Below are 26,064 nucleotides of genomic sequence, written 5' to 3'. Positions count from 1 at the left end.
ATAGCATGAAGATTTCGGGCGAACATTCCAGTTCGTTCGGATCCCGCCGGGGACTTCGACAGGGTGATGGACTTTCGTGCCTGCTGTTCAACATCGCGCTAGAAGGTGTCATGCGGAGAGCCGGATTCAATAACCGAGGTACGATTTTCACAAGATCCAGCCAATTTGTTTGCTTCGCGGATGATATGGATATTAGAGTGGTTCAAAAAATCGTTTTTGCTCCACACCGCTCATTCGATTCTAAATCAAATTCTGAGCGTCCTCCCAAAATTTGAGCTCATTTGGATGAAAACTGAGATTGCACAAGCCCTTCAAAGTTTATATGGGAATTACTATGGGAAAAGCTGAGAGAGGAGACAGCTCACTGACAACTGGCTTGTTTTCTTGGCTTCTTTGATTTCTTCTTCTCATGTTTGGGTTATGCACAATGGTTCGGAGAGCCCAAAGTGGGTCAAAACCATTTTCACATTTCATTCGTTATCAAAACGATCATAAAATTTAAAAAAATTCCATAGCAATTTGAGTCCAATCGACAATATTTGAATAATCAACGATTTTATATGCGAGAGCACCGTTAAACAACCTGAATTTTCAATCATATCCAGTTTTAGTTTGGCCAAATTTTGACGGTTTTTCACGCTTTGCCCTTCGAATGTGCGGTTTTCCAGTGACAGTTGATGACAGGTTCCCTTGACTTTTGAGGGCTTGCAATCTAAGCCAGCTGTCTCCTCTCTCTCAGGGGAAAAGTAAGCAATTCATTCAATCGGTCATAGTGTTTGCCCATGTGCTCTTGGGGATTAGAGCTACGTTGATACTGTGAGATACAATTATCAGCCACAACTTTGCCGAAGACCGTTTTTAAATCGGACGCCCCACTAATTAGTTATTGATTTTTGTATGAGTTGTAAAACTTTGGCTATAATTATTGGGCTGTTCTGCAGGCATCACTGGATATATGCAGGAAAACATAGTAGCCATGATTTGTGCGTGCTATCTTTCGCGCCAGATGCAGCAATGTTGCCTGTTCAGAAGTTAAATGAGCACTGCTGAAGAATTTGTGACTGGATATTAATCAATTACTAATTACTGAGGCGTCCGATTTGCAAACGGTCTTCGACAAAGTTGTAATTGATAATTGTATCTCACAGTATCAACGTAGCTCTAATCCCCAAGAGCACATGGGCAAACACTATGACCGATTGAATGAATTGCTTACTTTTCCCATAGTAAATCCCATATAAACTTTGAAGGGCTTGTGCAATCTCAGTTTTCATCCAAATGAGCTCAAATTTTGGGAGGACGCTCAGAATTTGATCTAGAATCGAATGAGCGGTGTGGAGCAAAAACGATTTTTTGAACCACTCTAATGGATATTGTCGGCAGAACATTTGGAACGGTGGCGGACCTGTACACCCGTCTGAAACGTGAAGCGACAAAAGGCCTGGTGGTGAATGCGTCAAAAACAAAGCACATGCTGATAGGCGGAGCCCGCCTGGGAAGCAGTGGTAGGGGGATTAGGGGCATAACGGGGCGAAATGGGGGTGTCAATATCTAAGAATATGCATACTTCATCAAAAGTTGCATGCATTAAATCTGTAATGCATTTGAAATGTTTGACGGTATAAAAATTTATTTTTTGCTTCAATTGTCCTTCAAAATTTGACTTAAAGTTTTTCTCAGTTTCAAATTGGCACATAAGCAAGGCCGTGGAAGAATCTAATTTTTGAGCAAAGTAACGAACCCAAAGAGGTTCTTTTTAACTATTATGATTGAGGGAGAGCCTTTTCACGTATTGGAATGTTTGACAGTTATATAATATATTAGAATCACTTAATTTTATAATAAGTGTTCATTTCACCCCGATACCTTTTTACCAGCCTTGTTTTCGACCCAATTTTCTATCTCGCTTTTCTCAGATATGATGATATTTATCATCATGAATGAATGTAGCACGTCGTACTAACATCTAACTTGAATACTAGCCGGGAGTAAATTAAAAACATTGCCATTTTATGGTCTTAAAACAAACATTTGCTTAACGTGTCCATTATGCCCCTAATTCCCCTACGATAGACGGGGATACTTTTGAGGTGGTTGATGAGTTCGTCTACCTCGGATCCTTGTTTACGGCTGATAACAACGTTAGTCGTGAAATACGGAGACGCATCATCAGTGGAAGTCGCGCCTACTATGGGCTCCAGAAGAAGCTGCGGTCGAGAAAGATTCACCCTCGCACCAAATGTACCATGTACAAAACGCTTGTAAGACCGGTGGTCCTCAATGGACATGAAGCATGGAAGAGGACCTACAAGCACTTGGAGTGTTCGAACGAAAGATGTTTAGGACGATCTTTGGCGGAGTGCAGTAGAACGGTGGGTGGCGGCGGAGAATGAATCACGTGCTCGTTAGGCTCTACGGCGAACCCAGTATACAGAAGGTTGCGAAAACCGGAAGGGTGCGCTGGGCAGGGCATGTTGCAAGACTACCGGACAACAAGTGGTGTTCGCATCGAATCCGGATGGCACAAGAAGGCGGGGAGCACAGCGAGCGAGGTAGCTTGATCAGCTTGAAATTTAATCCAAATCGAAGACTATCGAGCACGATTTTTATTATTTTCGACTCATTCTAGATGGAATTCGTCTGAAGAAAATGCATACATACATACATACATACATACATACATGTATAAACCACACGCTCGAGTTATTGTATGTATTTCTTCATGATCCCCAGAAATTTCATCAGGTGGTGCCCAAATTTGTCTTCAGATATTTTTCCGAGGATACAATTAATGTATAGTGATTCATTTAAGAACTTTCTTGAGAAATTATATTTTCGTTCAACATACCTCTAAGAATTAAACCTGATTTTTTCTAAAATAAGCACAAAAAATATTAAAGATATTTATCAAAAGATTCTTTCCGAAATTTCTCAAGGTTTTCTCCAAGATTTTTGTTTGAGACATCCTTAAGAACTCGTCCAAAAATTTCATCGGAGATGCCTCCAATGATTACTAACGATTTCCTCCAAGAAACTTGCGTGGAAAAGATAGAAGTAATATGAGTAATTGCTGTAGTATTTGCTGATGTGTAACCTTAAATGTATCTTTGAAGAATCCATGCAGATTTTATTTTAGAAATTACTCTCAAAATGTTTGGAAGAACTGCACGAGTAATTCCTGGTTGTGTCACAAAAAGAGAGAGCGAAATTTCTGAAGAAACTTCCCTGCAAGAATTTATTGAGGAGTTCAAACAAGAGTTTTGGATTTCTTAGAATAATCTGGAGAAATTTTTGAAACAATTTCTGGTATAAACTGTGGATAAGTTCTTAAAGTAATCCATATGAATAGATAATCAAAAATATCGACGTAGATACACTGGAGGAATTCTTGTGGGATTTTCTGAAACGAATCTTAAACCCTAACGAATTTCTTTAAAAACTCTAGAACAAACCTTTGTGAATTCAAAATTTGTGGAGTTCAACTCTCGGAACTCATGTAGAAATCATTGGATGACGTCCTAGAGAAACCAATGAAGAAGTTGGTGGAAGAATTAAAGAAAAAAATCGCTGGAAGAAATCCGGAAACATCCCTTAGAAAAAAATGTCGAGTAACCCCTGTGGAAATTACTGGAAGTTGTTGCGCTGCTCTTGGATTTGCAAGAGCGAATTCCTCTAAGGTCAAATATTTCTCAGAAATCTATAGATAAATTTCTTATGAGAACCATGGAAAATTCCCAGAAAGTACATAGTTCATAAGAAATTTCTGGAGAAATGACCATTCTTTATGGTTTTCTTTGAGGACTCTGAAAACAACTTCTGGAAAACCCCATTGACTATTCGCGTTAGAGTTTTTGAGGATTTTATGGAGGCCTTTAGTATTTAGCACCAGGGTTCACTGCGAACCTAAGAAGGATAAACGGATGCTTTTAGATACCCGAGCAGAAGAAAATAACTACTGAATACCAAATTGAGGTATTCCATACCAGATAATTTCCAATACTTACAACCTGAATGAGGTATGAATGAGCCCTGCATAAGAGGTAAAATACCTCAAATAATACCTTCTGCATATTCTACAAATACCAAGCTGATAATTAGATCAGGTATTGCAATACCTAAATAATACTTGATGGATTTTCATATAAAAGTGAAATTTTTCAATAATAGTTCAATACCTCCAGCAATCCTCAATACCTATCGAATACCAAAATGAAGTATTTTTAATTGTTTTAATTATTTTTTTCAAATATCATTATAATACCAAAATGAGGTATTGATAACTGTTTAATACCTAATTGGGGTATGATAACAAAATATGGTATGCATAAGTTATTGCCGAGTTATTCTTTCCTCCTCGGGTACCTGAAGGTATCTATTAGATATCACCAATTTATAAATATAGTTAGTTTATTATATGTCCTGGAGCCAAAACTAATGAAACTTCCTTTACAATGCTAGTAGTAGTGTCCAGAAGCATTTTAGAAGCAATTTCTGCTAAACGTGTGATGGAATTCATTGAAGTTTAAGTAATGAAATTAAAAAAAAAAAATCTAATTGAATGTTCCTAGCAATGCTTCCTAAAAATGACTGATTTTCAGAAAATAAAACATGTATTAAAAGCAAAATGTTGCCTTTCGCCTTTCCACAGGTTTTTACAGCGGTTTTTTCATTCGAGTGCTTATTGAAGGTGATGGCCCTGTCGAAGGATTTTTTCCTGTGTGGCTGGAACATATTCGACCTGATTATCGTTTCAGCCAGTTTGCTCGACCTAATCTTCGAACTGATGGAGGGCCTGACCGTGTTGCGGGGGTTGAGATTGGTAAGTAGCGTAGTGCTCGATCTTGATCCATTCTACTAGATGTTCGTTTAACATTTCGCCTCAACAGTTACGGGTACTGAAACTAGCACAATCATGGACCACGATGAAGGTCCTGCTAAGTATTATCATATCGACAATAGGTGCTTTAGGTAATCTGACGTTCGTGTTGGTGATTGTTATCTATATTTTTGCTGTTATCGGAATGCAGTTGTTTTCCAAAGATTACACGCCGGACAAGTTTGCACCGGATCCGGTGCCGAGGTACGTCACTGTCACGCATATTAAGATGAAGATAAATTGAAACCACAGCATTGAAACAAGAGCACAAATCCAGAGAATCACACATTGGTTTAAGCTGAAAACTTGATCGATTGGTCACCATCAGTTGGCGACCAATCGATTAAGTTTTCAGCTTCAATGGCTGTCTGGTTCTCTAGATTTGTGCGCTCGAACTTTTGAATTATCGTTTCGTGGCTTTTCGACTAATTGAGTTACTCGATACAGGTGGAACTTTAACGACTTTTTTCACTCGTTCATGATGATTTTTCGAATCTTATGCGGAGAGTGGATCGAACCTCTGTGGGACTGTATGCGGGCTGAAGAGGAGGTAAGCTATATACCGATAGATTTTATGAAGTACAACCCAATTTTAATTTATTTTCTTGACCCTTCACAGGAAGGAGCCTCCTCGTGCTTTGCCATTTTCCTTCCGGCACTAGTGATGGGCAACTTTATGGTACTGAACTTGTTCTTGGCCTTGTTGCTCAACAGTTTTAATTCGGAGGAGTTGAAATCGAAAAAGGAGGTACGTTCGGCTTTCCGTTTGAGTTCAATACTCAAACCTCGAAATAAATCATCACCATTTTCGTTCTTCTCATCACCATCCATCATCGCATTGCATCATTTCACTGTTAGATGTGTAAATTTCTTTGATTGTGTGTATGTGTCCTCACCAAACGACAAACAAACAAAAAACGCCAAAATTCAATCACCCTCAGAGCAAACGGAGCAAACATTACACTTGAATCCTAAACATACATTCATCATTTTCGTGGATAGATGTTTTAATGGAAATTCACAACAACAAAAAAACATCCAACTCAATCAACTCTGCCCATGAATGTCAAAGTAGATTTGTCGGATATCTGTGTGTCCCTGGAACAGTTTTTATGAATTAACTGCATTTGCACGGTGTAGCAAAAGCAAATACTGATGTTAGGTAAAACTTCGATTTTTAACTGTATTTTTGTTTTAGTTTTAAGTGTGTGTGATTTTTTCGTCGATGTTGATAATGCATAAAATGCATGGAAACGGACAATTTGAAACTTAGGATAAAATGAATGAAATTAAACAAGAAAGATAAACAAAATTGCCATAAAAAGTTATAGTTTCCTGTAGATTAACATAAAATTGTTTCAAATAAAATATTACATAATAATATATTTATTCTTTGTTTTCCTTATACCTACAAATTGAACCCGGTATATCGGTACATTTTTTCACTGGAGATGAACAAAACGCCAGAAGTTTTCAATTATAGTTTGTCTCGTTTTGACCATTTCAAAGCTATATGGACGATACATTTGTCAAATAGGTGTCATTTAGGTATTTATCATTTATTTTACACATTGAGTATTACACCTTGTCGAGCTTTTCAAAATCAAAATCGTATCTACGAAAATCGTGACTTCTGAAATACGATCAGGCATTGCAATGTTCACTCATGATGAAATTTTTTCAATAACAAACATGATCATAAAAATAAATATAGAAAAACCCTTACTTGTAGACATTATTTAAGAAATACCCAGATGCGTTCTTTCAAGCAACATTTATGTAGAGCTTCCATGAACATTTCTAGTGGATTAGGGTTTCGTTCTACTTTGTCGTAAGCGCTATTATTCGTCGTGTCAAGTTTAAAATGTTCCACTACGACGGATATTCCAACTTACCAGCAACATAGAATCATTTTCAAATTGTGTATTTTTGTGAAAGCTGTCATGGTTTGCACACTTGTACATCAGAAATGCAATACAACTACTGTATTTCGTTAAAAGGTCAAAACGAATTGTGTGCATATGTTTGGGCTGTATTTTGATGATGAACAATGAATTTTTAAGGAAATTGGTATATTCCATCATGATGAATGAATGGACGGAGATGCCCGTAGATCTATTAATTCTAGTAAAACATTTTATTATAGCATTGATATATTGTGTTTTGACCACTCATTATATCACAGTGAGCCATAAGTAGTGAGACAAATCTGGAAACTGATTGCGATAGAAATTAAAACGATCAGGTATCAGAAGGCCGGCTCCAAAGGCACGTTTCCCACCAGTTGGGAGATTTGTGCCATCGCCATATTTGAGCCTATTTCGTCATCTACCTGATGGGAGAGGAAAGGGAAGGGAAAGATGGGGCGAAATAGGAGTGGGATCCCTTGAAGAGGGAAGATCGCATAAGCGAAATGAGAGCACACTGAAACGAATTTTATTGTTGAAATTACTGAATTCATGGTAAAATTAAGAACTGCACCAACGATTTTCAACCGACTACATTATTCTGTCAACTCTACCAAAACATAGTCAACATAACTACACAAGAAAATATATTCGGTTTATTTAACCACAGTTGCAGTATTTATGACTAGAAACATGCTTGATTTGACAAGTTTCGCATTGTACTTTTGACCACACTGTGTTGTACGGTGGGTGTCACGGATTGAAATACAATGCTTTGTAGTGGATGCTACTATGGACGTGGTCACATTTACTGCACTGCTTAGTGATTTGTACCAGATTATAGTAAACTTAACAGATTTTTGTAGTCGGTTGAAAATCGTTGGTGCAGTTCTTAATTCTACCATGGAATCGGTAGATTATACAATAAAATTTGTTTGCGTGCATGTAGCTCCATACCACAATGGGTTCGAACAGCGCCCTAAAAAGGGCACTGCAAAACGCATAAGCGTAAAGAGAGCCTATAGCTCATTACCACAGCGGGTTAAGAATAACAGAATGTCCTGAAGATTCAGGCTTCTGAATTCAGTTTCACTTAATAAGTGTTTTCCAAGTAATTGGAATCGCATTTGCGCAAAAACTGGACAGTTACATATCAGGTGATACGAAGTTCCATAATCGGAGTCACAACTATCACACACAAATGAGTCAGCAAGCTGAATATTTGCCATGTGATAGTTGAGTCGGCAGTGGCCTGTCAACGCTCTGAACAAGAGACTGCAATTCTGCTTTGACAGATTTGTTAAATACTTCGCCACCGTTGGAGATGGCTCAGTAATGTACAATTTTGTTTGACGACATGACTCCAAACTATTTCAATATTGCTTGTGCTGAGAGAGCACAAGAGTTTATCTGAAGCTTCACCCAGCACTTGGAATAGCAGGCTCAGGGCCAATGAAGTCATGCGATGCTCCATCGCAAGCTAGCTCATCAGCCAATTCATTTCCAGCGATGGAAGAATGGCAAGGTGCCCATACAAGGTATACAGAGTTGACTGAATTCAGTTCCTCAATCTGAGTTTGACATGCGATAACAAGCTTCGACCTTGAGTTGGCCGAAGCGAAAGCTTTTATAGCAGCCTGATTATCTGAACAGAAGTATATGACTTTACCCATTACGCGCTGTTGAAGTGCTGATTGCACTCCACACATAAGAGCAAATATTTCCGCCTGAAAACGGTGCAGTTTCTACCAAGTGAGTAAATCTGATTCAGCCTTAGCTCACGAGAATATACTCCTGCACCAGCTCTACCTTCAAGAAGGGAGCCATCAGTGTAACATACTATATTGTTTGATATACTTCTTTCCAAATAGCCAGACGTCCACTCTTCCCGTGAAGGGAATTGTGTGGTAAATGTCCTGTAAGGAAAGTGACAAGCAATTGTGAGATCACTTGGAGCAAGGACAATTCTCGCAGAATATGGGATAACGCCCTAAAAGCCATTGGTAACTACGTGTGTAGCTCTTTGTTTCTGGACAAATGAATGAATAAGCAACCAAACCAACACCACTAGCAGATCGAGAATGATCCTTTCTTCAGTATAACTTTGTTAAATAATGTGAAAATCCATTCAAATGCTCGAAAAAACCGAGCTACACACGTGGTTACCAATGGCTTTTAGGGTGAGATCATAAGTTATGCGAGAATTTTGTCCCAATTTACCAAAAGTGGAAACAACGAAGTGTGTGTAGATCTACGATTCACTGAATTTTTCTCCAGTAGATCCAGTACCCATAAACGGTAAGAGCAAGAAAGCGCTGCTTATTTAAGATGTATGTGTAGTGGCGCAACGTCGAAAAGGGCCTCGAGCGCTGCTGTGGGAGTTGTAGAGAACGCACCAGACATCGCCATCAAGCACATCCTTTGGAGATGGCCCAATTTTGATTGGATTGTTCTCACTTCGCCCTTTTGCCACCACACGAGACATCCATATGCCAATATTGGTCGAACAACTGTTGTGTAAATCCATTTAATATACTTGGGTTTGAGGCCACAAGTTTTACCAAAGTTTCGCCGGCATTGACCGAAGGCCATGCAAGCTTTTTGACTCTGAAATCAATGTGAGGTGTCCATGAAAGTTTGGAATCTAAAATGACTCCGACATATTTTACTTGATCAGTCACATTAATCTCAGTGCCAAAAAGACGTAAAGGTCGAATTCCATCGCGGTTTCGTCTTTCCGTAAAAAGAACAATAGATGTTTTTCGGGTTAACCGAAAGGTCATATTGGCGACACCAACTCTCGACTACCTGAAGAGCACTTTGCATCAGGTCGAATAGGGTGCTTATGCATATACCAACTATCAGAGCTAGATAGTCGTCGGCAAATCCATAAGTAGGAAAACCGCAATTATTGAGTTGCCTCAATAGCGAGATTCCACAAAAGTGGTGCAAGACTCCCCCTTGGGGGCATCCGCAAACACTCAATTTTCGAATCGCTGCTTGACGCAATGTCGGTTTTTGAGCATTTGATGAATCCAATTGGTAATCATTGTAGGTAGCCCATGGTTTCGTGCGGCTTCCAATATGGCATCGAAAGACACGTTATCAAAGGCACCCTCAATATCCAAGAAAACTTTCTCGATATCGTATACAACTTTGTGTAAAAGAGTCACAGTGGACTTTCCAGATTGGTAAGCATGTTGATTCACATGAAGAGGCATGTTTGCCAAATAAACATCACGGATGTGATGATCGATAATGCGTGCCAGACATTTCAGAAGAAAAGAGGTCAGACTGAGTGGTCTAAAACTCTTCGCTTCTTCATACGACGCACGTCCTCCTTTCGGGATAAACTTTACAGTAATATCACGCCAGGATATGGGAATGTACCCGGTAGCAAAACTGCTTACAAGTAGCTTTTACAAAACATGTTTGATAAACTCAAATCCCTTTTGGAGCAGAACAGGATAAATCCCATCCGCTCCTGGAGATTTGAAAGGAGCAAAACTATTGAGTGCCCATTGAAACGATTCAGTAGTTACGATACTGTGAGCCCAGGCCAGAGACTCGTAACTACATGAAAAGATATTTGGTTCATCCGTAGATGCTATGTCCACACATCCGGGGAAGTGTGTATTGAATAAACATTCTAAAACTTCTTCATCGGAAGAAGTAAAGTCACCATTAGGTAAGCGAATTTCGTTCACTTGGAAATCCTTAGATTATGCAAGGATTTTGTTCAGCCGACTGACTTCACTCAAACTGGAAACATTTGTACAAAGGTTTTTCCAGCCGAATCGTTCAGCAGAACGAAGAGCCTTCTTGTAAGCCTTGCGAGCCGACTTGAACGACTCTGATCCAGCAGAACGGCGTCTGTTCCAACTCCTTCTACATTTTTTCCTGAGTCTAGTCAGATCGGAATTCCACCATGGGGTCCATCTTGTAGTCTTTACAGACCGCAGAGGACATGCTTCTTCAAAAGCTGTTGTAGTATCAACGGCATCATCCAGATGACTTGGATTTTCAATGGACGAAATTTGGTGAAATTTGGTCGCAACCAATTCAATATGGACCAACGCACGAGTTCACTAATTTGACGTTTGAGCGGTGCTGAATTCACTCGTTGCCATGGTCACGTAAATAACACAGCACCGCTCAAACGTCAGATAGTGAACTCGTGCATCGGTTCATAGAGTTCCCAGTTTGTTGAGCGGGGATTCCTAAAACGCAAAGTCTGCGCTGTTACATTTCAATGTTGAAAGAAGATGTAGCGATGATCAGATAATGATTCATCATCTGATACATGCCAATTCGTCAACGCGTGACTGATTCTATTCGAGCAGAGCGTTATGTCTAACACTTCTTCTCTATTAGAAACCATGAAGGTTGGGCGATTGCCTATGTTAAGTAATCCAAGGTCTGTACTACTTAAGTATTCCATTAGACTGGAGCCTCTCAAATTGATATCTAAGCTGCCCCAGATGATGTGATGAGCATTGGCATGACTGCCCACAATCAGCGGAAGGCCTTTTGTTACGCAGTGTACGACAACTCGTTTGAAGTCATCCGTTGGGGATGGTTCATCATGTGGAAAATATACCGAACAATAGACGTATTTCCTGTTGAGGTCACCAACAGAAACATCGATTGTGACAGCACATACACCTCTGATAGTTAACTCAGAAATGAGTGTAGCAATGATTGCTTTATAAACGAGCACGCATGCGCGGGGCATGAAGCGCGAGTTTGCCATTTCAAGTTTGCTGAAAGTAGCAAAAACTAGGTCCACAAGATTACCTCGATAGAAGTTCTTTCTACGAAAGAAGGGTTCTTAAACTAGCGCCACTTGGTCTGCACCATTTTGCATGAGTCTGCAAAGATTGATCGTTGCTGTTCTTTTATGCTGAAGATTGATCTGAGCTAACCTAACCGTAGCCACTACCCAAACTAGGCAGGATTAAGCTTTTTGCAATCTCAACACGAAAAAGACCAGCAACGAAAAAACCAGATCGGTATCTATTTAAAGTCGCCAAAGGCGAAAGAGCACAGAATACACTGTGTGAAACGCATAATGCGAATCCATATAGGTGATATTTTAAATTAAATGTCAACATATTCATAATCCCACCCTTATTAAGCCTCAAGATAGAGACTGAAGAAGGGCAGCCGATTATCTCGGAGAAACACAAGGTCACCTGCACCATTGCTCCGGGTAGCACAGGAAGGACTCAATACTGTGGAGGGCGCCCTGGTACCCCACAGGCTCCGTTTGCGGTTAGGTTTTATTTAGACCCCCCTAACCATTCATTCCTAGGCACGGTACGTATCACACCATGAATTGGGGGCACCTGTTAGGTGGGTTTTTACCACCGGAACAGGCAGTCCATAGTGTTAATTTTTGGCCAGTTGAAACAATCGCTACCGACACTACGCGGCTATCTAGGCTGCTCTGGAAAAGGAGGTTAATATTGATGATTTACTCCTGACGTGCCCAAGCAGCCCAATTCGTCTATTGAGAAAAAAAAGCTTGTGCGCATCTGAGATCAATGTGTGCGCGATGCTCGACGTAAACACAATATGGTTCTTTTGATTGTGTTGTTTTCGCTGCACTGTGAGCAAATGCCATAATTGTACGGTCGAAAGGAATTGTGTTTATATGTTTCTGCTGTATTTTGATGACGAACAATGATTTTTTTAAGGAAATTAGTATATTCTATCATGCTGAATGAATGGACGGAGATGCCCGTAGATCTATTAATTCTAGTAAAACATTTTATTAAAGCATTGATATATTGTGTTTTGACCACTCATTATATCACAGTGAGCCATAAGTTGTGAGACGAATCTGGAAATTTCCCACAAAAATAATAATTATTAGAAAATTCTGGGTAATTCCAACACAAAAGTTAATATAATAGCTTCGGGCTTGAGGCTGAAGAAAGGCAGCTGATTATATCGAAAAAGCACAAGGTCATCTACACCATTATTCCAGGTTGTACATGAATGGCACAATAAGGCTATCCATAGTGGTTTCTGCGCTCGTGTACATACACGTTACATGTCACCAACATAACATAAAGAGTGCTGGTTGAAAATATAAACAAAGATCAGCTGTTCCCAGCAAAATCAAACGGCACTATTTTCAACCAGCAAAATTGCGCACGTGTTCGTGACACCGCTCGGCGAGAGCTCAATGAGAACTTTCCGCGATGACTGATAGCTAAAAGTGTGCATGCAACCGAAACACTAGAGTAATAAAAGCATGTAAGTGTAATCGGAGCTTTACATTTTCCTTTGTGATCGATCGGTCACTCCGACCGCGAAACGTCAAAATCTCATGGTCAACAAAAAACCAGCTGATCACTGCTGTCTCATGGATTGCCTTATACAGTTGAGGGCGCCCTAGCACTCTATGAGCCTGTGCATGCTATAAAACGTTTGACTTTTACTGTGCGCTCTGTTTTCAAGTTGCTCGTGAGAGAGATCGAGACAGCACCAACACACGGTGCACAGTAAAAGTCATGAGAACAAAAGAATTTATGGCACGTACAGAGGCTCATAACCTGTTTGGTTTTCATTAGACAATCTCGGCCTTAACCATTTATTCTTAGGCATAACTCCTAACGTGTCACCCTAAGATAAAGATAGGACAACTGGGAATAAAATTGAATCCGATTTGTGATCCAGTCGCTGATTGGTTGAATTTGATGTATGCGAGTGTGTAGCTGCGTGTGGAAAGTTACCATCGGATGATTTTGTTGTGGTTTTTCCCGTGTTGCCGGATTACTATATTTGGTCGTTATTTTTTTGCGGTTATGCATAAAAGTTCGTAGCCGACTGATGTAAACCTAACAAAAAAGTGAAACGAAATCAGATCGGAATGAATAAAAAAAATTGAAACTGTATGTTGCAAAACTACAAGTAATAGTAACATTTCCAGGAGAAGACGGCACAAGGCGAAGTGACAGAACTTTTGCCTTTGATAGATATGCCCTTTTTTCATCTTCTTTTTGGCATTACGTCCTCACTAGGACAGAGCCTACTTCTCAGCTTAGTGTTCACTGAACACTTCCACAGTTATTAATTATGAGCTTTCTATGCCAAAGTTGCCATTTTCGCATTCGTATGGCCACTTTGGCAATAAAAGCTCTCAGTTAATAACTGTGGAAGTGCTCATTGAACACTAAGCTGAGAAGCAGGCTCTGTCCCAGTGAGGACGTAATGCCAAGAAGAAGAATACACTATAATTCACCTAATCAATACAATTAAAAAATAAATAATAATTAGGAATATTTTTTGTGAAATAGTGTACCGTCTTCCATACGAATGGCAACACTGTTTTTACGTAACACGCAAGTTTGGAAAATTCACAACTGGGCTTATAGGCCTATTCACATGACGTCTCAAATCAGCTGATCAGGAAGCACTTTGACAGTTCTTCTATGAAAATGACAGGCCCGTGTTAGCACCGGTCCTCCACCGATGTAAACAAATGCATAGACGGATCTGTCACATAAAAAGGCCTATAGGCCTATTCACATGACGTCTCAAATCAGCTGATCGGGAAGCACTTTGACAATTCTTCTATGAAAATGACAGGCCCGTGTTAGCACCGGTCCTCCACCGATGTAAACAAATGCATAGACGGATCTGTCACATGAAAAGGCCTATGGATGATAAGAAGAACACCAAAAAGAAGCCAGGTGTCCGATCTTATCTTAGGTGTCACCCAGATAATATTGCAGGATTTTTTTTTTCTTTACGATTTCCTTATAATTCAACTAAACCAGGAAGTTACCAAGTGATTCCTGTAGGAACCTCTACAAAAGGATTTGAACAATTCCACAAGGGTTTCTTTTAAACCCCTCAAGGGTTTTTCTCCTCTGATGTAACTTCTTCTGAAACCATAACATCTAAAATTATTGTTGAAGAAAAAGAGCAAACAAGTGTTTACGGCACTTTGTAGCTAAAAGGGTTTAAAACAAGGGAAAGTCATTTTTGTAAGTGCTAGCTTATGGCATTTACGAATGTTTCAAGTGTTATCGTGGGTACATTTATCTCAACTGAACATATGTACTTTGCTGCATTTTCTCATTCATCATCATTTTCTCTGACTCATACTGCATTCTCCGATATTATTCTACATGGTTCTTCATTTTTCATAATGTTCATACACAAAAAGAGTTTTGTGTAATCAATAATGAAGAATCCGTCAACACATGGAAAAGTGTTGAAACATTCATCGCGATGCACAAATATTCGACAGCACCATCGAAACGTTTGTAGAGTAGTCGAAATTGAATTGTAGATAATCTAAATTAATACAATGAATGTGTGTATATTTCTCCTTTCTATCCGATTGGCCTCCGAAACCATCACCAAAATTCAAACAAAACCCGACCTATCCCAACGTCGGCACTACTTCTACCTTCGCGCACCGTCTATCAAAAATCTGAACCTTTCAAAAAACAAACCAACACTTCACACGTACACTGTTCACCACGTGAATTTCGGAAAACTTCGCACGTCTCGTCTGGCCCGACACGGATAACGCAACCGACGGTCTCTTCTGCGACACCATCACCACCCAACCAACCACTGAATCACGGCCCAATCTGCGAAAATTTGTGTCTAATCGTGCCCCCTACAGAGCTTCGAGCAGGTAAACCACCGACAAAGTCACACCGATTTAAAAGCCTTTCCTCTTATACAACAGAGTTCTACTTTGCTCTCTCGAGTTCGAGATTAATCTTCAATTTCACCTAATCTGTTACTGTATAAACTAACCGAGCCCACCTGCTTAGGCCCTTTCAGTCACTCTATGCACCGTAGAATAGACCGAATAAAGTGTTAGAGTTAATTAGAACGAATCAATGGTGTAGAACGCTTCTAAGGAATGAAAAAAATGTTGCATGCTGATTTTTAATTATATGTCAGAGATGTTTTAGATGTGCTGCTTGCAGAACTTATAGTAACCTGATAGAATTGAATAGATAAATGATATTTGCTTTCTAATGCTATTGCTTTCAATTTAAATTATGTTCAGTGGTGTCAGATAAACTTCCCAGTAATCGCCGAGAAGACTGGCAACACTGAACGTATACTTTTTCTTGATAAAACACTAAAGCCAACCCGCATAAAATCATTTAGCTTGAATCTAATGCTCACATTCTCCACCACCCCCAACGAATTGCAGGAAGTCGGCGAAGATTCCAAGCTGGCTCGAAGTTTCGAGCGGATACGATCGATCGTACGGAAGAAACGAAACGCCAGCAAGGAGAAGAACGAGAACGACACCAACACCCGGCTGGAGAAGCTGGTGAACGAGATCGTGATCAAGCAGCGGGAAGAGAAGAAGAAGTACACGGCTGCGCTGGTGGCCTCCAAGGATCAAACCATTGTGCTGCCGCCGACGGAGTTCCGACCCATTCAGGGTGGGCCGATTTACAGCCCAAGTTATCAGGTGGGTTGAGTTGCTTTATGAGTTAGGTCTGGACTGCCTGTAATCACTTTTGAGTACCGTCTTTGCTGGATTTTCTTTCCATATGAAGGTGATATGCGATTACGAGAAGTAGAAATCGTATAGATCGCTCTTCGACACAAATTTTATTCAACAAGTATGAAGCTTTGAAATTGCAGAAAGAAAATTCCATGTAAATTTCAGCGTAAAATCATGACACGTCATATAAAATTACATCAACATCATGTAAATTTATGCAAATTGTCGCGTAATCGGTTAGGGTCACGAGTTCACACGATGTATAGCGGAAACTTACATTTTGCTATTGTAGTTTTACATGATGGGACGTGTAAATTTGCAACATCTCCCTTCATGTGCATTATTTTACGCTGAAATTTACCAGGATTTTTCTTCTTATTGATTCGGGCGAAATTGTTAAATATTTATACATCGTGAGTTTCTAACATCATTTCGATAATGACGTCGTATTAACTCTTAAGATGATTTTTATGTTCTTAGATATGATGCAAATATTGAAGTTTACTAAATTTCCCTGTAGTCAGATTTAAAAGTTTTACTAAACTCATCATATGTTGTAGAGCCCCATCTCGTTGGTGAAATTAGGTGAAATTTCTGCCTTGAAAGTCTTAATTTTCCAGGTCTGATTCCCTGCTGAATATTATTTTAACAATTCATACCAATGTCATACATATGATTACCCGCCGATCTGTGATACAGTATCTGTTAGTTTCTGCCCCTGCATGATAACATGTTTAGTTCATAACTTATTTATTTTTGATTTCGGTAGATATTTACGATTTTTATAATTTAGAAACAAATTTAGTTATTTTTGGAACAAATTTAGCTATTAACGCGTTAAGGCGAAGTAGGCCGTCATTGAAATTTATACTGGGCATCGATGATAGTGGCTAATTCGTCTCACCATTGCCATTGCGAATTGAAGAAAATCGGCATACTTGTTGCATGTAAGCGCAAGTAGTGATACTTTTCTGAATCGATATTACTTAAGATGACTGAGTTTTATCATTTTGAAATTGCAAGCTGCAAAATCAACGTGACTGCCATAACGAATGACGGACTACTTAGCCTTAACCCCCCAACGCCCAGTGTCACCTCTAGGTGACACCTGCTTTGTTTTGCTTCTAATCTAGTTCTTCTTTGATTTCCGTGAAATTAGTTGTAATTGAAAGCTATACTTATCTAGTTTGATTTTTGCTTAAAGTGGTCCACATCAATCCGGAGTGGCCACCGGGAATCGAGCAGAAAAAGTCCATTTTCTGTTTTCTATTATAACAGGAAATCAAAACGACATTTAATTTCAAAACAAACGTGGTTTGCATTGTTTTCAACTGTGCTTCGTATACATTTGAGGTATTAAATTTTTGGACACAGTATGTTTTTTTTTATTCCGATTTATTCCTCTCTGTCAAATTTTCGTCTGTGCATTTAACATGGCAATGGATTACAATAATATTCAGAAAGTAACGATAAGAAGCAATGAATAATAGTCGTTAGATGTCGAAAAAAATCAGAAATGGCTACCGCGGTCTTAATTATGGTACCCAGAACCTGTTTTGGGAAGCACCTCAGAGTCCCAAAAGACGACTTCCATCCAGAATGAGTCGAAAAAAAAAATAAAAATACATACGCTCTGATGATACAAAAAGAATCTTGAAATTATTCTGAACCATAATGAGCATATGGCCAATTTCTCTAGAAGTAACAATTTTCGAATTACATCGAGTTTATTGCAAAAAAAATTGTTTAAATATTAAAATTGGCCATTTTCATTAGTTTTAGGAAAATAAGTAAATGAAAAGATATATGGTCTTTACTTTTGAGAATGTATTATTAATGATGGAGAATCGCGAATAACTAATGAAAATTACCTATTTTAATCTATATAAATAAAAATGGAATGGTGTTTGTATGTCACGAAATAACTTATGAACGGGTTTACGGATTTAGATGATTCTTTCTCCGCTTCGTTTGACAAGGGTTCTGACGTGTTTGTGTGTATAAAAATCCAAGGATATTCACCGAGACAGTCGGAAAAACGAGAATGAACGGAACTGTCATTTTGTATGGGGTGATTCAAATCGTTTTCCAACAGCCTACTTGATGGCAAGACGAAGTTTGCCGGGACCACTAGTATTTTAATAATTATTTTTTGCATTAAACTCGATATAATTGGAAAATGGCTACTTCTAGAGAAAATATCGTTATAATCATTATGATTTAGAATCATTTCAAGATTTTTATTACACTATCAGAACGTATTTATTTTGACAAAAACACAACGTTTTGAAAATCGGCTAAAATGAATTTTTCATGAAAAAACATCAAATATTTTTTCAGTGTGCTTTTTTTCTTGTAGGGCAAACAGTTTACTACAACTTCTTCATAGAACAATGTACGTTATTAAATTCTTATTATCAATATACAAAAAAAAAACAAAAAGTTAATAATACAATCTTTTTTTATTACAAATGGACCGGTTCAATAATTTACATATATTTATTGTAAATTATGAATGGTTTCGTTATGGTTCAATATTGTTTGAAGGTTCAAAAGTGTATCAACAATATCAACGTTACGCTTCTACTCAATAAAATCTTTTGAATCTTCTAGTTATACCTCCAATCGAAATACAATCAACTTTGCCTAACTCTATGTTCCGTAGCTTGATTTCGAAGTAAAAACAAAAGTAGAAGTAAGTTTACATCGCTACCTTGCTAGTCACTTCAATCGCAGTTGCTCTGAACTGTAACTATATCTCCCTAGCTCGATGGTCCGTTCAATATTGTGAGTTGACTGTGGAATCATAAACATGATTTGTTTGATTTTATAATGGCATATTTGTTCAAACCGTTTCATAAACAGATCAGTGACGCATTTCAGTAGGCATTCCAGTTGTATAATCAAATTTCTATTAGCAAACTGCACAACTTCCCTTAAATGCCGATATTGTTATTTTACTGGTTCAAAAGTGAAATGGTAAAACGAACCGGTTCAAAAAGTTACACTTTACAGTTGTACCACTAAATTGCTTTCAAATTATAACAGCAAACTTCAGTTGTCGTCTTCTGAAATAAAAATGATTTTACTGGATCTAAAGGGAATCGGTAAAATGAACCGATCAAAATGGTTGCACGTTTCAGTTGTACGACTAAATATCCATCAAATAATGCCAGTAAACTTTACCGCTTATATTCTGAAAGAAATCTTCTGGGATAAGAAATGAATGGTTTTACCGGTTCAAAAGCGAAACGTTACAGTTACATAAAAGTTACAAACTTCCATCACATAAAACAGCAAACTTTATTAAGAATCTTCAAAACTAAAAATGAAAAATGGATAAAAGTGATGAATCAATGCAAAGAGTACAACGCAACTCAAAAGCCAAAACGTAAAACATCATGGATGAGTTGGCTAATTCGCTAAACCTACCAACTCCGCTTTAAAAGTAAACCGATTCAAAAAGAAAGATTTTTCTCAACATTTCAGCTCCTGAAACGCTTCATCTAATCACAAGATTTAACATTATACTTCGATTTTCATCAAACATATTTCATCATTATCGTCTAACTGAAGAATTACTAATTGCACAAGTTTTCTTATATGCCAGCTTAAAAGTGAATCGGTACAATGAACCGGTCTAAAAACAACACTTTTCAGTTGTTAGAATAATCTGCTATCAATTGATAACAGTAAACTTCATGAGTTATTTTCATAAATGAAGATAAATGATTTTACCGGTTCCCAAGTGCATCTATGAAATGAATCGGTTCGAAGAGTTACAAATAAGAGCAGCAAACTTTAGCGGTAATCTTCTGGAATAAAAATTATGGATTTTATCGTTTCGAAAGTGAACCGGTAAACCGAAGCGGTTTATCAAAAAAACAAGATTTATTATTTCACAAAACATCGGAATTAAATTTTGATTAAATCAATATATATAATGAACAGGCTCATCAAATAACAAGATATAAAACACGGTTATTCTCATTATTTCAAAAATACGTCCAACTGAAGAAGACTGCATAAATTTCCTTATATGATGGCTCAAAAATGAAACGGTAAAATGAACCGGTTCAAAATATGACAAATTCCAGTCGAACAACTTTTCATCCATCAAAATCAAACAGCATTTTTTTCTAATTATCTTGTATAAAATATTTTACCGGTTCAAAAATGAATCGGTAAAATGAACCGGTGCAATAAGTTACACATTACATTTGTAGGATTAATCTTCAATAAAATGTTAGTTAACTGTCACGGAATGTTTTTTGAAATAAAAATAAATTTTTCAACCGGTTCAAAAGTGAATCTGTAGAATGAAACGGTTCAAATAGTTACAAATTTGAGCTTACGATTAAACTGCTACCAAATTATAGCAGCAAACTTCAGCGGTTATCTCCTGAAATAAAAAAATGGAATTTACCGGTTCGAAAGTGAACCGGTAAATTGAACCGGTTCATCAAAAAACAAGATTAAGCATAACGTTTCACCTCCCGTTGGAATTATTTTTTTTTATCTATAACAGTTCACTTTTGGGCGCTGTAGGGTTAATATATGTGGATTGTAGTTTGCTTCTCGCTATTCCTTTGCCTTAGATCCAAAACATGCAATATCGAACTACAGACTTTGCGCACATCGCTCGTTGAATACGAGTCAAGTTGTGTTGTCAAACACGCCCCGGCCTGTTGTGCTTCAAGAGTACTCCAGTTCCTTGGCAACATTCTGCACCGCGAGCTTCGTCACAGGGCGTCGCATGATACCCATCGAGGTCTGCACTGTGTACTCGTCCATCTCTTCCAGTGTATCACCGATCTTTAACAGAGTAATTACTTCCCCAAACCAATTTGACTGCCGGTTAAAACCAAGATACTCGCGAATCCAGCGTTGCCAAAATCGGTCTAGCATAACATTGCATTTATATGGCACCAGTTCGACCGCAAAGCCGAACCTGCATTCATAGGCTGAACTGTTGGTTGAACCACTCCACTTGAACTGAGCAGCGGATAGTGGTTCGGAGTTAACAATCGATTCTACTTCTGTTAGAGCGGTGACAAGTGTCTCCTCATCGCGATTCTTCGGCAGTGGTATCTGCTCTATTCCTTGTTTAACAGAGTTTATTAATCTCTCCCACACTCCTCTCAATTCAGCACTAGTTTCTTGAAAATTGGTCCCCTGTCGGTGTAGATCTCTTTCGGTGCTCCGCGACAAGCTACGAACCGACGAATCGCTGTTTCGCATGATTCAGTGGGCAAAGAATATGCGAACTCTAGAAGGACTGCACGCGTTCTTAAGCACGTGAAGAGCGCCACACATCACTTGATACAGCCACGGCCGAAGCGTACATTCAAAGGCCAAAAATAATCCAGAACCGGAACCATACGGGTTAAGACGGGCGGCAGTATGCGGTGCCACTGGGGGTGCTTTCGGCGAGCATTTTTCGACTTTGCACTAACAACATCTGTCTGCAACTTTCTTCACCGCAACTTGCATCTCGGAAACAAGAAATCTTTGTCTGTGCTCATTAACTACTATCTCGTTGTAAAAACCGTAGAAGGTTTTGAAATCACCTACTATGAAACAAATATCCTATTCATTATTTTTACTAGTCTATTCTGCTTCCAAAAGAAAATTTATGGCAGGTCATATGCTGATCAGATCGATTCGGTTGAAACTTCTCTTTAACTTTCATTTTCAATCCCTAGGAATCTCTAACGCAACGGGTTCCACCGGAGCAGCTGTGCTACGACATTCCCCTGAAAGATCGACCCCTGCGAACCATTTCCGGCAGTCAGGAAACCGTATCCCAAATGGACGACCGCCAACTGCCGGACGATGGCCAGCCGCAGATGACCGAAGTAGAGCGAAAGATTCTCCAGCAAATGTCTTCCGGCTTCGGTACCCAGCAGAGCAAAGACGAGCCCACGGTAACCGAATCACTTGAAATGCGTTCCCTCAATCCTATCAATTCTTCCGAAATCGACCCTAACGAACAATCGATCCACATATCGGACTCGCAACCGTACGACGAAGCGTATTTGCAGTACCAAAAGTCCCTGTTGAACCGATCGCCAAGCTATCGGAAATCGCTGGACAGGACTTCGTCACGTACTTCCAGTGCTCACTCGTTGGCCACCTCGCTGGCCAAGTGCCATTCGCCGCTGGTGCAGGAAGTCCTCAATGCCGGATCCACTTACCTACGCAACAGCAATATCTCGCTCATTCAAACGCCAACGCCGGTACCTAGACGTGAAGATAATCATTTTTTAGTAGCCGATAGGAAAAGTAGTTTAGACAAATCGATCACGGCGTCCCCGCCGCAACCGATCAGCCAACAACGTTCGCCAAGTACCAGCAGTAGCATGCGCAAGGCGGTGCTGGCCGCCAACCGTTTCTCTGACCAATCGCTCAATACGCTCTCGATCGACCACGACGAGCTGATCAATCAGATGAATCTGAAAGACGAACTGCTCAACTGCGAGCAGAAGGAGTTGTTCCAGTTCCTCAACGACGAGGTTGACAATAGTAACAATTATTTTAGTGATACGGTAGGTTACGGTAGTGCGGTAGTGGACGCAGACACGGAAAGTCTGCTGTTGAGTTCCAAGAAGGACGACCTTATCTATTCTCCAGATCGAAAAGTCTCCAACGGTAGCCTAAAGTCTAATTTAAGTAGTATATCAAATTCGATCTTTCAAGCGTTGGAGAACCGTCGAGGAGGTAGTATATCGGGTTCAATGGACAAACCACGGCCAACGATCGCTGTAGATAATGGTAGTTTGCGATCGCGCCGAAATAGCGACGATAAAGAACCACTGGTCAAGGCTTCCGAGTTTGACGATATTATTCATAGTTTTGATACGGAGTTGAAGAGCTTAAAGTCTCTTTCGCTAGGACGAAGCCATTCACAGGCAGATGCTCCCGTGTCACCAGAGCGTGAACGAAGGAACTCGAACTCATGCCCCACAATGCCTGCGGTCGAAGAAGTGGTTCGCCTGCGAAGGCCCAAGTCAAGTATCGCCTGTAATTATAGAAGTAGTAGTGCTGATAACAATAATACAAATGGCAATAAAACTAGTGATAATGATAATAACAACAGTAATACGTGTAACAATAACCCTAGGATAAGTACCGGAAACGATAGTAATAGCAGTAACACCGATAGCAATACCCAGCGCAGCGAGACGTCCAAACGGCGCAGTTTGGAGAAGCAGCGCAACATCACCGATGAGGAGTTTAACATGGGTGTAGAGATAAAGAAACTCTGTGATCAATTACAGGCACCGTTCGCCGCCCCCACCGTTGTACAGGAACAACCCAAGAGCAGTAGTGCAAATGGGCTCTCCACGTTAACACCCTTTACGGGCCTGTCTGCAGGTGGAGGCAACAACATGAGTTCAATCCCTATCGTGTTCCGACGGAAAAATGACTTCCACAGTAGTTTCGATCGAATCAAACGGCTCAGCTTGATCGAACGAGTCGAAGAATGCAACGAAGACGAAAAAGCCATCGCTCAGCCACCGAAGGCATCCAGCGAAATACTTCCACGGAAGCAACTATCTAAAGACTGCCTGGAGACACTGTCTCTGAAGAGTAGCTACAGCGTAGAAAACGGCGACAAACCCCTGGACGATAGTAGTAAGAAAATCGGTATAAGCCTGGAGGAATTCCAACGGAACATCGCCCAGGAGAGCAGTTCCGAACCACCTGCGATCAGGCAACCACCGAAGAAGACAGTTACCTACAGTGAAACGTCACGACAGAACAGTTCGCAACAAGCGACACCAAAACGGACCCCTTTCAAGACCTACGAGTCCGACGCACCATGTAAGATTTTTTTCATACCTCAACCCGTAACAGAACACAGGACGGTTTTATTTTAATTACAATTACAATTACAATTTGTTGGTTTAGTACTTTTAGCAAATTAAAAACGTCCTGGGTATTTACGGGTTAATCGCAAAATCTGATCAAACCTCTTCCATTTTCCTTATTTATTCAACAGTGAACCTTGCTGGAAAGCCGTGGCACTGTCTGGTGTCTTACGTAGACGACATCACCGTTGGTGGTCGTCGCAATTCGCAAGGCGTCTACGACGATCCCATGGCCTTTCCCAGCTTTGGTCGTCGGAAAGCCCCAAAAATCCCGCAGGACTGCTTCCCGCAAAAATGCTACGAAAAGTAAGTACCGGTCACAATGCTTCCGATGGATGTTTGCGCGCATTTTATGTGTTTGTGTAAATGTGTCTTAAATTCATCGGCCACGAACCGGTGAGATAAAAAGCACCCAATAAACACCAAGATTCAATAAAAATAAAACAAGCATCCATCCCTACACGAACCACGAAAAATTCGACTCATTTGGCACCACAAGCCCGTTGAAAATCCTCCAAATCTCACCTACCCCTACATTCCCCGAACGTAGCGTGGCAGATATGTTGTTGTGTGGAAATTGACCCCCCGTTCGCTTTATATGTAGTCCAACAAAGTCACATTTTATGTTCGCTCACCAAAGTCATCACCTGTTCTATGTGAATTTATCATTTGCAATCACTCGCTGTGTATATAAACTCTGCTTTTCGGAGACCGATGTCGATCCGGGAAGTTCCGTTTCTAGAATGGTTCTTCCTCCGAAAGACATCGATTTCTCCGTCATTATCTCCGATCTATCAATAAACACGTGGACGTCAATACGAGAAACCGAGATTTCGAGAATTATCACTCTAATGCGTTGAAAGTTGAAAATGAAGCGGGTTTTTCATGGGCCAAGTGGCAAAAGTGTCAGCAGTGACAGAATTTTATTGTAAATTTAACCTTTGCTTCGAAGTTTTCTGCTACTGTAGAGTTCGATTTATTCGTATATACATTGAGTGATTAGATTCCAGGTTTTCTTAGCTTGAAACACATTTTTCGTATCCATCATAACACATGTAAATTACATCAAAAATCTTACAACATATCGTAGTGAATACATCATTTTAGTAATAGCTTGTTGATCTTCACAATAATGGAAACATTCTGAATATATCACAATGCTCTCTAACCCTTTCTTTCCTGGTGTTTGTTCAAACACTTTTTATAAAAACGCGACAACCTTACACCTCCCCTAAGCTTCATAAGCTGGTGTGGAGGGGGTTAATAATGAAGCCTAGGGGGCATGTCGGATTTTTTGACAGTTTTAGAGGGACTTTGAATATAATAAGGTGGTTACAAAACATTGTGTTATCAACCTCTTCCCCACTTACATCTCTTCCTGCATATCTGCCCTGAAAAACATCGACCATGATCCTGGATCTCGAGCTTTATTCACTCTGCCATTAGCTAATTCTTTCTTTTAGTCTTTTCCGCCTCATAAGACGCTGCCTTTGGGTAATTCTACCTTCAAATGTTCGGCTTTTTGGAATAAGGTCTATGAAATAGACATGCATGCTGGTGCCACCTGGTGCTAAAACCACAAATCTACTACATCAAATAATGACAATTCTTGACCTGCTGAACAACTTCATCCAAAACGTCATTTTTTAAAGTAGTGTGGATCTTGAGATGCCTGTGAAATAAAACATTCATGCTTACGCCACCATTCACTAACAGATGTTATGCAAAATTGCAGAACACACCAACCACCTTCAGCTTATTGTTTCTGGCTAAAAACAAAAAAATCTCTCGATTACTTACTTTTGTCTTTGAACAACCCTTTGAAACTCTTTGTAAAATGATTGCAATTTGATAAATTGACTACAGACAAAACTACAGGTTATTTGTTCTTCGTCGTTCAATCGTTGG

The 26,064-nt window shown here is 39.5% G+C and overlaps 1 protein-coding gene across 4 annotated transcripts in view; it reads left to right on the top strand.

The window, feature by feature from the left end:
• Positions 1–26,064, top strand: part of LOC5575962 (sodium channel protein 60E) — a 798,459-nt gene that overhangs the window by 757,526 nt on the left and 14,869 nt on the right. For all 4 annotated transcript variants that reach the window (XM_021841568.1, XM_021841570.1, XM_021841569.1 and 1 more), the window contains exons 18-25: positions 4,649–4,819; positions 4,887–5,080; positions 5,324–5,426; positions 5,496–5,624; positions 15,434–15,445; positions 15,980–16,246; positions 21,988–24,109; positions 24,288–24,462. In XM_021841568.1, coding sequence (XP_021697260.1) covers positions 4,649–4,819; positions 4,887–5,080; positions 5,324–5,426; positions 5,496–5,624; positions 15,434–15,445; positions 15,980–16,246; positions 21,988–24,109; positions 24,288–24,462 — 3,173 coding nt within the window. The remainder of the gene's footprint in view (positions 1–4,648; positions 4,820–4,886; positions 5,081–5,323; positions 5,427–5,495; positions 5,625–15,433; positions 15,446–15,979; positions 16,247–21,987; positions 24,110–24,287; positions 24,463–26,064) is intronic.

This window comes from Aedes aegypti, chromosome 2 (genome assembly GCF_002204515.2).
Source record: "Aedes aegypti strain LVP_AGWG chromosome 2, AaegL5.0 Primary Assembly, whole genome shotgun sequence".
Taxonomy (NCBI): Eukaryota; Metazoa; Arthropoda; class Insecta; order Diptera; family Culicidae; genus Aedes; species Aedes aegypti.
The sequence above is the reverse complement of the archived record's forward strand: the minus strand, read 5'-3'. Positions and strand labels throughout refer to the sequence as shown.